Source organism: Myxocyprinus asiaticus, chromosome 2 (genome assembly GCF_019703515.2).
Source record: "Myxocyprinus asiaticus isolate MX2 ecotype Aquarium Trade chromosome 2, UBuf_Myxa_2, whole genome shotgun sequence".
Lineage (NCBI taxonomy): Eukaryota > Metazoa > Chordata > Actinopteri > Cypriniformes > Catostomidae > Myxocyprinus > Myxocyprinus asiaticus.
This window is the reverse complement of record NC_059345.1, coordinates 62,109,781-62,125,759: the sequence shown is the minus strand read 5'-3', so window position 1 is coordinate 62,125,759 and position 15,979 is coordinate 62,109,781. Positions and strand designations below refer to the sequence as shown.

Here is a 15,979-nt window from a genome sequence, read left to right as displayed (position 1 = left end):
TAAGTAGTGGGAATTGGGCATTCCATATTGGGAGAATAGGGGATAAAAAAAAATAATAATAATTAAAAAAAAATCATTTTAATGACTTCAGCCTAAGTGTATGTAAACTTCTGAGTTCAACTGTAAATCTGGATGTTCATATTTTAATGACATCGATTAATGTGTTGATATTTTCTTTGATTAATCAGGGTGAAAAAGTATTTTATTGTAAAAAAAAAAAAAAAAAAAAAAAAACTGCAACTGAAGTTAAAAAAACAAAAAACAAATAGAAACCACATATAGGATCATTCTGTCCAATCAAGCAGAGGTCCCCAGCTCAAAATGTTGTTTTTGCTAACTTTGTTTTTCGTTTTTACTGGTGAAAAAACCATAAATGATTATCAAAGCCAAAAAATTAAATGCCATGGATCAATATTTACTGAGTAATTAATTATTTATTATAGGGGATCAAAATGACAATTTTGGCCTATGATTTCGGAGCAATATTACGGGTAAAAAATAAAAATAAAAATAAAAATAAAAAACAAAAAATATAAAACTTAAAAAGGTGGCAGCATCATTATTTTATTTTTACACAGAGAGTGTAGGTTTATTACTAAAATCATTTGACTTCCACACCCCTTGTTGCATAATATGCAAATGGTGTAAAAAAAATAAAACAATACATTTTCATTGTTTTTCCAAAGTTGGAGTGTCAGTAACTCCAGATGTATTACGGCCGTTTCACATAGCAAGCTTGAGCAAGACGTGAGCAGAGCGTCAGCACAACTACATCGTAAGTACAACTGCAGATTGTTTAGTAACATTCCAGTATGTATTTCACAAACTAGTTAGCGACTTGAGAAGACACCGCTCAACTCCGCACCACTTAAATCCGCCCTGTCTGCAGAGCCACCATCAGCTCAGAGTCAGCTCTGTAAACAATGGAGTCGGAGCGCGCTCTGCTGGACAAACTACATAACGACACCAATTCTAAAGCATTGTTTTATGCATTATATGTTCTGAATTTTTTTTTTTCATATCTGCGCATATATGCCGATACCGATATATTGGTGAAAGATTAATATACCAATATATCGGTCGGGCACAAGTAAAAACATCAATCTCATCAAATAACCATGTGTCATATGTTGTTAAAAAGCTCTTAAATATAACCAGCATATTTCTTTTATTCACATACAAAAATATAGCGAGTAATAGTTAAGTATATGTCTTTGACAATTATATGCCATGTTTTCACTTATTACATACCATTACTTAGAGGTGGTGATTATCTTTCACACACAAGGTAATCAGATGCATAGATCATTAGATAATCCACATGAAGCACAATGTTACATATGTTCACCAAGAGATGGCACCAAGTAAATGACACAGACTCAATCATGCAGAATCATTGAGTCAAAAGGCACTCATTCTGTGAAATCTCATTACTAAAATCATGTCTTTACTCATTGTTGTGTTTTCATGTGTAATTAGTTCTTATGTACAATTATTATGTTTTATTTGTTTAGAGAGGATTTGGACACATGGAGATGTTTTGGACACTATGATAAATCATTTTTGTAATACTATAACTTTTGATTGCTTTGTCATATATAAAAAATAAATAAATAAAAAAATAAAAGAAAACTTTCACATAAAGGTGACATGATTGGGAACAAAACAAAAGCAGTTTTTCAGAGCCAACTTATTTACACCCAGAGATATATAATGTCAAAAAACAACAAAGTAGTACATTTTTGGCAAATTTTGTTGTTGTTGTGATTTTTCAGCAGTTTCTTAGGCTCAGAGTCTCAGAATGTATCATAACCTACATCATAATTTTTTTTTGGAAAAGTTATCTTTAGAATGATACCAAACACTTGACCCTCCTTGTTTTTAATTGAGTATCCCACTGAAACAGGAAATCTTTAAAAACCCCTTAAGTGCTTTGATTCTGCTCATTCTGATTCTAAAGGGTTAACATAAAAATCAAGATTTTGACATTATTATTTTTGAGTCCAAAAATAAACTTTTTTACAGAATAAGCAACACATGGCTCTTCAGCTCTCTAGTTTTGGATTTCAGAAATCAAAAATTTTAATGATGTGTTCAAGAGCTTTGCAGATGCTACAAAAACAAGATATTGCACTACCTTAACAGTGCAACAGTAAATTTTTTGGACTCACACCACTGGCATATAATGCAACAATGGGTGCTGAAGTCAACCGATTTTAGTAACAGTTATAATAATATCAGTAATAGTTTCTATTTTACCTGTAGATTTGCTCCAAAATCATTTGGATTACTAAAGTATTTTAGGTTTAAATGTCCAACAACAAATATTTTATCTATAAATATCCTAGTGAAAATTATTGCACTCTCTTTCTCTGCTGCGCTCTGTCTGATTGACAATGTGATCATGACCTTCTTTGAAGCACACTCCCATTTTTTTCAGAAAAACGCTATTTTCACTACTGTAAAGTGAAGTCCCTCACAGATGTTCCCCAGGCACAGATTTAACTAACAATAATGAAATAAATCGCTGTCTATTTTCATTAGTGATTATGGATTTTAGAGAGTAGCTGTTGCAAAATTAATGGTGTTAGAAAGTTGCAGATTTCAGAACAAGACATTTTTGCAGTTTAGTTTCAAAAAATAGTCTTTTTGGACCAAAGAAAACATTTTGAAGTTAAAAACTCTTTAGTTTTAGGTTTGGTTTCAAAAGAGATGTACGATTTTATTATAATACGACCCTATTAAAATGCAAACAACAGCTTAATTGCCATCTTAAGTTTTACACGGTGGCCCGTGCATGTCCCTAAAACTAATGTGAATGATTGGACAGATTCTAATGGCCTCCATTAGACCCTAAACTCCGTTACAATCCATCACTGCTGGGCATACTGCACCTTTGTACTATAGTAACACACAGCTCACGCCCAAAACACTAAGACAATCTGGCAATCCACACACTGCTGACAATGAGTTCTGCTGCCTGTTAACTTAAGTGATGAAGAACATCAACATTGTCAGAGTGTGATTCAGCTCTTCTCAACAGGAAGCTGACCAAGCTAACGATTTCATCAAGGGGTATCTACTGAATTAAATAATAAACCACATTACACAAATAGTTTTACAGTCCGTAGTTGACAAGAATTTGTCTGGTTATTAATTTCAGATCTTATGTAGCAGAACACATACAGTAAAAGGTTTGTGTCATCCTCACGCCAACTGCAAATACAGGGGTTTCCCATTTGCCTGGGAAAACTGCTCATGTGGATTACTTTTATGTTGCATTTATATGCTTTTTGGACCTTCAATGTTCTGGCCACCATTCACTTGCATTGTATGGACCTACAGAGCTGAGATTTTCTTCGAAAAATCTTTGTTTGTGCCAGCCGGAGAAAGTCATACACATCTGGGATGGCATGAGTGTGAGTAAATGATGAGAGAATTTTTGGCTGAACTATCCCTTTAAGAACGCCGGTAAAGGTGTTTACATGCAATGCAAAAATCACCTCAATGACCAAAAATCTACCCATGTTGATCAGTTTATTTTTACGCCATTATTGACATTAACCGATAAAGGAAAGCTGTTTAAAGCATTTACATGACCACAGACAGGGGCTGCACGATTTGGACAAAAACCGTGTACCTGTTCTCCAATACCGATCTCCAATTTTCTTTTCATCTAATTATCCAATGCTGATCATTTAAGTTTTTATCAGCAGCTCTGTCAAAACAGGTTATATGTATGCTTTCTGCTCAGTGTCCCTGTTGGTAATACCATAGTTGTTTCCTAGTTTTTGCTGTCAAAAATACTGTTGTTTAATTGAATAATTAAATTAACACAAAATATTCCATTTTACTCTTTACTACAGGTCTTAAAACAAGTAGGCTCATAAAAACTATTCTCCACTGTATATAAAATAGTCCTAAAGAACGAGGCTTAATGTCAAATTGGGCTGAAACGATTAGTCGACGTTATCGACAACGACAAAATGTTTTGTTGAATAGTCGTTTGATCTCATTTAACGTAACATGAGATCACATTAAACTCCAATGACGCATGTGAAAGCAGCACTGCAGTTCACGCCTGACTGAGGAGAGGAAGAATCGCTCTGAAAACTTTGTAATAATGCTCTAACTTCTTTATAAACTTTGAAGTGAGCTGACTACTTATTTATTTTAATCCCATCCCTTTGCGATTTAATAATCGCACAAGGTCATGTCGCTATTTCGATTTTATTTCGATTAATTGTGGAGCCCTACCACATTTTTGAGTAATCAGTGTAAGAATGTGCATGTAAATACACTCAGTGTTGGGTGTAATCTGATTACAAAGTAATTAGTTACAGCAATCTAATTACGTTTTCGGTAAAAAAAAGTGTAACATTTATCATACATTTAATATTCTTGTAAGCAGATTACAGTTACTGACTTTTAATTAAAGTAATAACTTTTAATTACATTTCTTGAGCATTTCTTGAATTTGAGCGGCAAAACAAAAACATTTCTGTGAAAAGTGTTTTAGAAAGTAACAAAGTAATGTATTTAGAATTTGATTACTTTTTCGATGACACAATCAGTAATTTGATTACAATTTAAGAGAGGTAGTTAGTAATTTGTAGTGGATTACTTTTTTCAGTCACTTACCCAACACTAGGTATCAAGACGCACTTATAAGAAATATACAAATTAGGATTAAGCATTCTGAGGCTATGCTTGCATGGTAACACTGCTTACTGCACAGTACATATTGTACTACATACCATTTTTTAAAGGTACACTCAGTAATATTTGTCTCATTAAAAAACTCCTAAAGAAATGAATTATTTTGAAACGTATTAATAATATCATGAGCACTCACATTAAAATGAAGATCCCAGTGATATCAGTAACCTTATAAAAGCCGTTTTATTCTACACGGAGAGGGTCCGCACATGGGGGCAGCCATGTTAGAATCACATGACCAGCTGAATACTACTCGTTTAATCTCAGTAACCGTCCTGTTATTTGACACTTTCACTCACTGATTAAAGTAATCATGGCTGACGGTGAATACTAAATTTCTACAATGGCATCTGAAACTAAAAACTATTGATTTTAAATGATGCTGCATTCAAGCCGCTAGGTGTCAGTGTAAGTCCAAGATGACACAAAGACAAACGTTACTGAGTGCACCTTTAAATATATGATATGTGAAAATATGGAAAATTAAACAATTCAAAACTTTTCAAACAGTAGTTAGCTACATTTTCATCACGACTTCATTACTTGCATGTGTACATGCAAATTATCTCAGAAATTATTTTACAATTATAATCAAAGTTTGTGTACAAATATCTTAGCTTTTTGGCAGTCAGAGCAATATGAGTTAACATAACATGTCACACTGCAAATGGAAAGTCGAGCTGAACAGAGAAAATTAGCATACTGTACAAGGTATACATACTAAAAAAAAATAGTACGAGTAGTATGGTAGTGTGTTATTGCGAACATAACCTCCTCAACGGGCCGGCACCTGGATTTCCACCTGCCTCCAGCTGAGGGCGCTCGCTGAACCATTCATCACGCCAATTGACTGCAATGCAGCAACAGCAGCATGTCCCATATCAAGCATGTTCAACTTGTAAATGTCTCTGATCTGAGCCACAAACGGCATCCTAATGTACACAACTGGATAAGATTATTTCCGTATTCAAAATGACTGACAGCTGCGAGGAATAATCACGTGAATCCTGGACAAATCCATCAAGGTGACCCGCATCATCACTGAATCATGAGTGTTTACTGTTTGATACAAAGACCTTTAGATATTTTTCTACATACGAAAGTAAAGAGAGTCCTTTTGTTTTAAAGGATGTCAAGATAAAATAAAGTCACTTTATGAAAATTATTGTGCAACATCAGCAAAAATTTCAATTTCATAATAAAACGTCTCCCATTTATTATTTTGTATTCTCATGTAAAAATGTCGCAGTATAAAAAAATAAATAAATAAGTACTTTAGATTCATAACCCCATTCGTAGTGATTGCAGTTATGTTGTAATGAAAACATCACTGCCTGGATGAGGGACAAAATCACCAAGTACATCATAAATCCATCATGCATCTAATATTTCGCTCAAAACAGACCAGCTCAAAACAATACATAATGTAATCTTGTTTCAAAATAACATGAATACATTTTAACACGATTTAAAGACTTTGTTTAGCTACTGTTTTTAGCAGAAGAGCTAAACTTTCCTCTCTATTGGAGCCGACATCAGTTTATACGAACATTTTAATCGATTTTTTTTTTAGATGCAAGTATAACGTGTAAAACTAATCACAGATAATGTTGCATAGTTTGCATGTTGTGTTAAAAAAAAAAAAAAAAAAAAAGAGGAAATATACCTTTTTTTTTTTAGTCTGTAGATGCCGGTTTGGGATGTTTTAGGGGTTGATTTACTTCACGCGTGCAGAATATGATTGTACTGTTATGATTTGGGACACGTCCAAAAATCAAGATTTCGACCAATACAATAATTTCCCCAAAGGTGAATCAGATGAAATCCCGGAGACGCATCGCAGTGTTGATCGGATGATGCACGTCTGATGCGCCTTTGTGTTTTGACGCGCTTAACGAAAAAACCGCCCGTGTGCGCGATGACCCGCTTTCGCTTCGTCCATCCTTTTGGTGCCTTTCAGCTGGACAGTTGGGGGACCTTTGTGTTGAAGTGAAAGAGAATGACCACGGCAAACTGAAAATGGCTGATGTATGTGTTTGTGTGTTCTGCTCCCAGAATCCACAGCCTTGCGCGCTGACATCACCACACCCGCCCTCCCTAAACAGGGCGTGGACTGTATGTGTGAGAGCCAAATTTATGAAAACGTCCTCAAAAATACAGACGATCGTCACATGTAAAAACGTCCATAAATGCACCAAATAATGACCCAATTAATTTGACCACTTACATGTTTACACCTAAAGAAATTAATAGTGCATCATATGGGCGTAGATTCCAGTAATCAAAACAAGCAATTACAATGATCAATGGAAACATATAAATGCTTCACGCTGCATGTTCAAGCCAAATCTATGCCCTTGAGTGCATGTCACACATTTTACAAATATTGTTGCCAGCAAAGGGGCCAAGCACACTAAAGGCAAATGCTGTGTCCCAAATGACGTACTATACACTATGCACTTACACAACACACTATACTCTCAGTCATGCAGTGTATGAATTTTCAAAGTCATCCCAAATGGAACACTTTACATTTTTTTACTTGACGGAAGTGACGTTTCAAATGCATGTGTTGTCACTAGCTTTAGCACGTTAGCGAACCTCTTAAATAATGAACCTTTTTCATACAGCGTGGGGTGATGGTAAAGCATTAAACTCACATTTTTAAGATGCTGTCTTCACTGAAGTTTCGCTAATTGCCACATTCTCCATTATTTACAATTGTTTTGTCAGACCAGCATCGCAGCCAGGTAATTTTACGCTTTCCGCTATGTACAGCAAGCAGCGAGTGCTGAGTGCACAAAGTGCCCAACGTTTTATTTGCCGTTTTGATGGTTGCGCAGTAGTGCATTATTCGGGTACTCTTAGTTTTTGTTACATTTTCAGTGTTGTTTACATACTGCTTGCAACTACTTACACTATAAATGTCGTAGAATAGTGCAGAAAGTGTGCAGTTTGGGAGGCACTTTTAGACAAGTTCTAAATTACATACTACCAGTGATTATTTAGCAGAGATGGGTCACTTCTATTAAAATGAATAGGAGAAATTGGAACGCTCAACCAAGGAGCTCTGAGCGCCCAATGGTCAACGGATGTTGAAAGGAAGTTCCGCCTTACAGATAAAAGCATTTTTACGCCAATCACCTTTTCGATACAGACATCACCTGTCAAGCAACTCTAGAACGCGCATGCGCATTAGCTATAGAAGCTGGTAAAATTGCATTTTGTAGCGCAATATGAGGTAAAGAATCTCAATTTATGATACCAGTATTGTCAGTTTTTTTGTTTTGTTTTGTTGTTGAATTGAAATATGTTCTTTGATCGTAATTTTGACCAACCGTTTTTGAGATTTTGGTCTTTCTCCATTCAAGTGGATAGGAGCTGCACTGGCATGACAGGAAATAGCCTCCTGAAAGCGTTCCAAAGACAGCAGACAGTGGACTGACTTGCTAGAAAGACTTTGATACTACTCATACTACTGCCATATGGCAGAAATAGTATAATAATATGGTAGTGTGCCATTTCGAACTCGGCCATTGTAAAGTTGAGTAGATTTGCTTTGCACCTCCAGTGGTCAATTTAGGAAAAATAGTATTAAACCCTATACAGATTTATCATTACAACTTTATAACATTTGACCAGTGGGAAGTGCTGTTACCACAATTGATGTGGAATTCTCAGAGCAAGTGATACGTCCAAATTTCATGTCAAAATGCAACAGCATTGTCCAGATACACTTTTATTTGCCAACACTCTAACTTCTCAGTTTTTCTGGAGAACAGTATATCGAACACCACAAATCCAAATTGTGACCTTATAAATTATTGGACTTTAGATAAGCTGTGCCAATTTTGGCCAAGATTGGACATACTTTGTAGAAGGCAAGGCAAATGGTGGTCTGTGAATTTTTTTAATGGAAAATTCCAGGTTCAATGCAAGTTAAAATTCGCTCATCATTTACTCACCCTCATGCCATTTCATGTGTATGACTTTCTTCTGCAGAACACAAAGATTTTTAGAAACATCTCAGCTCTGTACGTCTATATAATGTGAATGTGACCAAAACTTTGAAGCTCCAAATAGCACAAAGGCAGCATAAAAGTAATCCATAAGGTGCCAGAAAAATCCATGTCTTCAGAAGCGATCTAATCGGTTTTGGGTGGGAAAAGACCAAAATGTAACTCCTTTTTCACTATACATCTTGCCACTGCAGCCTCACAATCATGATTTCAAGCTCGATTACACTTCCTAGTGCTTGACTAGTGCTAAAACCTATTAGATTGCTTCAAAAGACATGTATTAAACCCCTGGAGTCTTATGGATTACTTTTGTGCTCCATTTATGTGCTTTTTGGAGCTTCAAAGATTTGGACCCTTTTCACTTGCATTGTATGGACCTACAGAGCTGAGATATTCTTATTAAAATCTTTGTGTTCAGCAGAAGAAAGTCATACACATCTGGGATGGCATGAGGGTGAGTACATTTTGTGAGATTCTCTCTTTAGTGAGAGAACTGTAATTTTTTGGTGATCTAAAAAGCAAGAATCGAGGTTACAGTGAGGCACTTACAATGGAAGTGAATGAGGCCAATTTTGGAGGTTTTTAAGGCAGAAATGTGAGGCTAATAATTTTATAAAAGCACTTACATTAATTCTTCTGTTAAAACGAAGTTGTAAAATTGGATATAACATTACACAGAAAAGGGTAGTAAGCGATTTCAATCACACTATTCACACAACTCAAAGGAATATACAAATCAGGTGTGTTTATTAAATAAAAAAAGAATACAAGTAACACTTCCAATGTCCATATACCACATCTATTGATTGACAACTGAATTATGAAAAAGCAGTACTAAAAAACATGTCAAATAATAATAAAAAAACAATAAAGGAACATAAGTTCTCATTACAAGCACTTTGGATATGTACAAGCATTATTGTCAAGAGGCAAAAAGGCAAACAGCTGAAAACTGCTAAAAGATAATAAATGCATGTGCAAAAATACTTCTCTCATCCACAAGCTTGGCTTTGTCCTCATCTAAATATTATGGGGTATTATTTTTACATTGGCTAACTTTGGCCAAATCGGCTGTTTGAATCCGAAGCTTGTGGAATTCAGGTATATTAGCTCTCGAACAGATCAAGATAGACTGACAAGAAGTATTTGATGAAGTGGAAAAGACCATTCTGATTGGCTGTTCATATAATTATGCTCAAATCCACTTCATGGTTTCTGAAAAAAATGTCACATTACAATCAACACACAAGTACATACAGTACAGAGGTACACGTACAGCCAGGCAAAGACCAGACTCCAAACAGCACACGGATTAAGAGACAGTCCATGTTCAGATGAAGGAATGGGTATTTTGTAGTCCATGCGTTTTCTTTTCATATTGAAATGAACATTCTGAAAAATGTGTTACTTCCAGACTGCTCCAAAAATACTGAAAATCTAATTTTCCCCCTACACACACACACACATACACACACACACACAATAACAAAAACAGAATGCAACAGCTTTTTTTTGGTGCCTCTCCTTATTTCCTTTCAAGAAACACGTATCCACATCAAATTTAAACCTGCACCCCAAAATAGTTAACATTTAAGGTTTAAACAATGTGTGCTTTACCTCAAAAAGCTTGTATAAAGGTTACTGCAGATTTTTGCTTGCCCATCATAGAAGTTTAAAACACAAACAGCAAATGTAACAGCATTACATACATTTTTATTTAATTAATTTAGAATAAAGTTCAGCCCATAACGATCTAAATACATTTTTGTTTTTTAAATGCCAGGGAAACATCATTTTGAAGATTTCTTCAATCTTCTCTGAGAATATGGGTAGAAATACTGTAGGAGAGCTGCATTTAATATACACAAAAGGAAAAACACTTCAAAAAACAACAAAAGCTTAAAACTATTGCTAAACATCTAAGGAGCAGGTTAAAGGAATAAATCTAATTGATCCATTTGTATTTTAATACTTAGTTGTTCAAGAAAGAAAGTCTAGTTTTTAATTCACTGCACTTCTTCCACTATGCAAGTTTAATATATATATATATATATATATATATATATATATATATATATATATATATGAGATCTTTTCCAGTCTGATTGTCATTCAGTGTGCAGACAGGAACTTTTGTGATTTTTTTTAAATACATTTCTTTTTTTTTTTGTCTCCATGCATCTAAAGAAACAAGTTTTAAGCGCAACAGTTCCCTTTACTTTAATACTTAGTTGTTTGTAATACTTTTTGTTACAAATGGATACTCTTATTAAGAAAAGAGACATGAAAAATATGAAAAGTTACCCAAAAGAAAGATTTTGATGAATCTCTTAAAAACATGTCCGGGGGTCACATTTAAAAAAGTTATTTATATATATATATATATATATATATATATATATATATATATATATATATATATATATATATATATATAAAGCCTATTCTTAAGATTAAGATTTTTTGCATTGTGTCATTATTCTCACGACCATCATGTGTCCAGACTTTTTACTTTTATGTTTTTCAGTAATTCCCATTATTCCAATTATTTATTAGTGTACTACAGTCATTTTTACTGTATATAATTTTTTTTACTGTAATTACAGGGGGGAAAAAATCACTAAAATACATCAATTTTTACATTTATAAATAAGCATAAATTAAAGCCAGCAAATACTACCATGATGTACAAATATTTTCAAATGTACTAAATTTAATTTTCTTTCTTGATTTTGTGGTGAACTAGGACCCGGGCATGTTTTTGACAGGTTTTGTAAGATTCACTGAAAGTGAATTAATAATGATATTGTGAAATTGACAAATTAATTATTATGTAACAATAATGGTATATTCATTAGCAGTTCAAGTTTAAATTATTAGAAGTCTGCTGGGCGAAAAAATGCTGAATCTTGTGTTGTGACTGAATTGAAGAATGTTTTAGTTTACACCACAGACTAACCTTACCAGTGAACACTATTATAAAACACACACACACACACACACACACACACACACACACAAAAAAAACAACAACAACAGTCACACAACATACTTGTATCACTCTAACTGTGGCACAACATTGTTTCAGAGATAATGTTTTTTTGTTTTGTTATAATTTTAAAACCACATCGCAAACAATATTGTCTTGTTAGATGCATACCTAACACACAAGATTATCTAACAAACATTTTAGACAAAATAGAACAAAGTTACTTTCTTAAAAGCTGCCTTTAACTGTATTGTAACAACTAGCAAATAAAGGGAGCTTGTAGCTCTAAAATGACTGATCCAAGATCAGTTTTGCTGTTTAGCTCGTAACTTTAAAGGTAGGTACTAATCGTAAGTGAGGGTCTGATCCCATGCTTGTTTTAACGGGGCATTCCGTGTGAGGATCTAGTTGGCAAAAACATTGTGCTTTGGACGAAGATGTGTAAGAGTAAAGTTGAGTTGAAGTGCATAGCATCTAGCCAAGGTTTCCCTTCTGAAGATCTCCCCAAACCTGTTCACAGCTGTGAAGATTCATATAAGAACACAAAATTAACAATACAACATTTTCCTCAATTCTGCTGACTACGCCACAACTTATTTTTAACATTTTCATGTCCAACCTAGTCCAGCCCTTTTGCTAATCGATGACATCATTCCCTTGAGCTCTCTTCCCCCTCCTATCAATTTCCTATAATGTTTACATTCTGATTGGCAAGAGTGATCTTTGGAGATATGGTTTATGGAAATAAATAAATAAATGAGCTACATATTTAAGCTAAAAAGGTCACTTTTGAAAGTAGAACTAAATGATCATCAGATCTTCCGACACATAAAAGCATAATCTGTGTACAAAATAATATAAAACTACTTAAAATTATTCTAGTTATTTGGATTAACCACTGTGTCACTGTGAACCACTATTTGTTATGTCACAGACCCCAACCTTCTGTATACTGAGGGAAAAGCAATTTGCAGGCTACAGCAGCTCAGTTAGCACAGCTCAGCACATGCACAAGTACATAAAGTGCAACACGGAACCAATATTAAAATAATTTTGATCCCACTTTATATTAGGTGTCTTCAAATACTATGTACTAACTTTAAAACGCATACAGTACAATGTATTTATTGTGTAACTACATATTCTTCAAAATGTTCACAAAATGTACATTTGCTGCTATTGAGTTTGAGGTATGGTGGGTTTAGGAGTAGTGGTTAGGGTAGAGTTGGGTTAAGGGGTTAGGTTAACAGTGTAACTACAGATGAAATTAAATGCAGGTTTAAATGCAAGTACAATGCAACAACACCTATGTACATAATAAGTACATTGTATCAAATGCTTATGTAAGTACAGCAGTTAAAGATACCTAATAGAAAGTGGGTCCTGTTATGGGTGTAATTTAAGTCATGCAAGCTAGAGGTTAACGATGCATTTCCGAGTTTTGTCAACTAGGGGGAAGATGGCCATATTACCATATGTTCTGATTTTACAGTACTAACAATAACTATAGTAACTACGGTATTTTGGTGGAAACTGTGGTTACCATGGAACATTTTTAATGGTTTAAACGGCATTTGATGGAAATACTTCAATTTTAACACTGAGGTCAATAATGAAAGCCATCCATTGTTGTATCAGTGAGGTCAGGGGTTATATTTTTAAGGGATGTATGCCTTGTCATGCCGTTCAATAGTGATCAGGTTGATGGTTGACAGGTGATGTATTCAAATTTTGTGCTTGGCCCCCACATGTGGCTCTGGGACCTTTTGATAAATAAAAGTGATAAAAGTGCTGATAAAAGTCTACCAAACCCGCCAAATCAAACTTCTACAACTACACCTATCCACCCACCAGAGACACCTATATAGGAGAGTCCTGTCTCACAACTACAATTGGCCGGCATTCTGAGAGGCAGGGGCGGTGTGCAATAGGGTGTAGGTTGCGGGCTGAAGGCGGGGTTTTGAATATGGGCTGTCCTAGGAGGGTGGTTTGCTGTAGCCAAACAATCCAACTGGGAGATATTTGACATGAGTCGGCCATTGAGCTGCTAACTGGAAGAACTTCACGTCGTTCCACTCTCCTCCATCAATGGTAACTGAGAAAAGAGAGAGAGATGTTGTTTGTGAATTCACAGAGTCAAGAAATTTTTGTTTTGTTTTGTACTAGGGCACCATTAATCAAATAAAAATAAAAATTGCAATGGCTGACACTGGTAGATTTTTGGCCATTATGCCGATTTTACGTTGCATGTAAACACCTTTACCGGTGTGTTCTTAACGGCTTATCCAATGTGTGCAAGTGTTGTGTGCATGCCTCTTCACGGTTTGGCGTCATAAGCAGATAATAACTAGATAATTTCAACTCTCATGTAAACACTGTTTTCTTGCTTTTTTAAATAAGCTAATTTTTGAGAGTAATCAGCACAAGCAAAAATGTTTATGGGTCCTTGTTGACTTAATAATCAATAAATCCGTACCTAGAGCTAGCTCTTGTCCTACAGCACATTATACCCCAAGATATACGGTATGTGTTTTCTTACTGGATTGAAAGTCTGTTACCTTTCAGAATAGTCTGCTGCTGTTTGGCTGAGCAGATGAGCCGGCTGATGCCCTCAATGACCTGACTTTTAGAGTCCATCTCACGTTCTTTAGGTTTCTTCCCCAGGAAAATTGTTGGAACTGCAAAAAGAAAGAGAGGAAGAGACATTAATATGCCACTATATAAAAAATACACTCACCGGCCACTTTATTAGGTGCACCTGTACATTTACTTATTCATGCGATTATTTAATCAGCCAATTGTGTGGCAGCAGTGCAATACATAAAATCAGACAGATACGAGTCAGGAGCTTCAGTTAATGTTCACATCAACCATCAGAATGGGGAAAAAAATGTGGTGATAGTGATTTCGACCGTGGCATGATTGTTGGTGCCAGAAGGGCTGGTTTGAGTATTTCTGTAACTGTTATCTCCTGGGATTTTCACACACAACAGTCTCTCAAGTTTACTCAGAATGGTGCCAAAAACAAAAAACATCCAGTGAGCTGTAGTTCTGTGGACAGAAATGCCTTGTTAATGACAGATGTCAGAAGAGAACGGCCAGACTGGTCCAAGCTGACAAGAAGGTGACAGTAACCCTAATAACCACATGTTACAATAGTGCTATGCAGAAAAGCATTTCTAAATGCACAACACGTCGAACATTGAGGTGGATGGGCTACAGCAGCAGAAAACCCCTCTGGGTACCACTACTGTCAGCTAAGAACAGGAAACTAAGAGAGGGCACAGGCTCACCAAAACTGGATGATAGATGATTGGAAAAACATCGTCTGGTTGATAAATCTCGATTTCTGCAGCGACATGCAGATAGTAGGCCACAGAAGTGGAACCCAACATGGTCTTCTGCTGTTGTAGCCCATCCACCTCAAGGTTGTGCATTCTGTGATGCTTTTCTTCTCACTACAATTGTACAGTGGATCTCTTTCCCTCTTAGAAAGAGGAAGCGGAGGACAGGGAATTTCAAACTCGAAACGGTAAATTTATTTATACACTCAAACAACGCGCTTTTCAGCGGAACAGTTCTGAAACACACACACATCTCTGAAGCTCAGCTCTCTCTCCTCGTCTCTGGCGTGGTCCCTCTTTTTAATCACTCTCCCCAGTGCTTACTGCAATCAGAAACAGGTGTTAGATATTATAGTGCTCAGGTGTGTACCCTTACCGCTTTCTCTCCGGATGAACTCTCACATGCCGCCACATACCTCACCGCCCGGCCTGTGGACCACTTTGAAAAGAAATGGCTGAAGTGCAATATACCACTGGGTGATCCGCGCAAGGGTATCTTTCATGTGGAGAAGAGAGGTAGTACCGGTACTACTTCTATAGCAGCCAGCCAGCCCCAGGAACTGTCTCACCTCCTTTCTGGTCTTGGGTCTCGGGCAGGTCGCAATCACTGTGGTCTTATCAATATGGGGACGCACCTGCCCGTGACCCAAGTGGAACCCCAGAATCCATACCTCCACCCGTCCATTGCGCACTTCTCGTCACAACGACCTCAGAACAGCCCTCAGATGCTGCATGTGCCGCTGACAATCATTACTGTATATAATGATGTCATCCAGATAGGCAGCGGCGTAAGCAGAGTGTGGTCTGAGGACTTGGTCCATAAGGCGCTGAAATGTAGCCGGGACACTGAAGAAACCGAACGGAAGTGTCACTAATTGATGTAAGCCAAACGGTGTGGAGAAAGCCGT

General features: G+C 36.0%; 2 protein-coding genes across 4 annotated transcripts in view; both read right to left on the bottom strand.

Moving 5' to 3' along the window:
* LOC127452969 (kinesin light chain 2-like) overlaps nucleotides 1-6,789 on the bottom strand; it is a 32,201-nt gene extending 25,412 nt beyond the window's left edge. Inside the window, exon 1 of the mRNA XM_051718913.1 lies at nucleotides 6,386-6,789. The gene's annotated coding sequence lies outside the window, so the exon portion shown is untranslated. The remainder of the gene's footprint in view (nucleotides 1-6,385) is intronic.
* A 2,674-nt stretch (nucleotides 6,790-9,463) lies between these two features.
* LOC127452803 (phosphofurin acidic cluster sorting protein 1-like) overlaps nucleotides 9,464-15,979 on the bottom strand; it is a 129,567-nt gene continuing 123,051 nt past the window's right edge. For 2 of the 3 annotated variants that reach the window (XM_051718544.1, XM_051718532.1), the window contains exons 23-24: nucleotides 14,286-14,405; nucleotides 9,464-13,822 (exon numbers count right to left, since the gene is read on the bottom strand). In XM_051718544.1, coding sequence (XP_051574504.1) covers nucleotides 13,704-13,822; nucleotides 14,286-14,405 — 239 coding nt within the window. In that variant the 3' untranslated portion in view covers nucleotides 9,464-13,703. The remainder of the gene's footprint in view (nucleotides 13,823-14,285; nucleotides 14,406-15,979) is intronic. The other variant, XR_007899315.1, reaches the window with a different exon arrangement.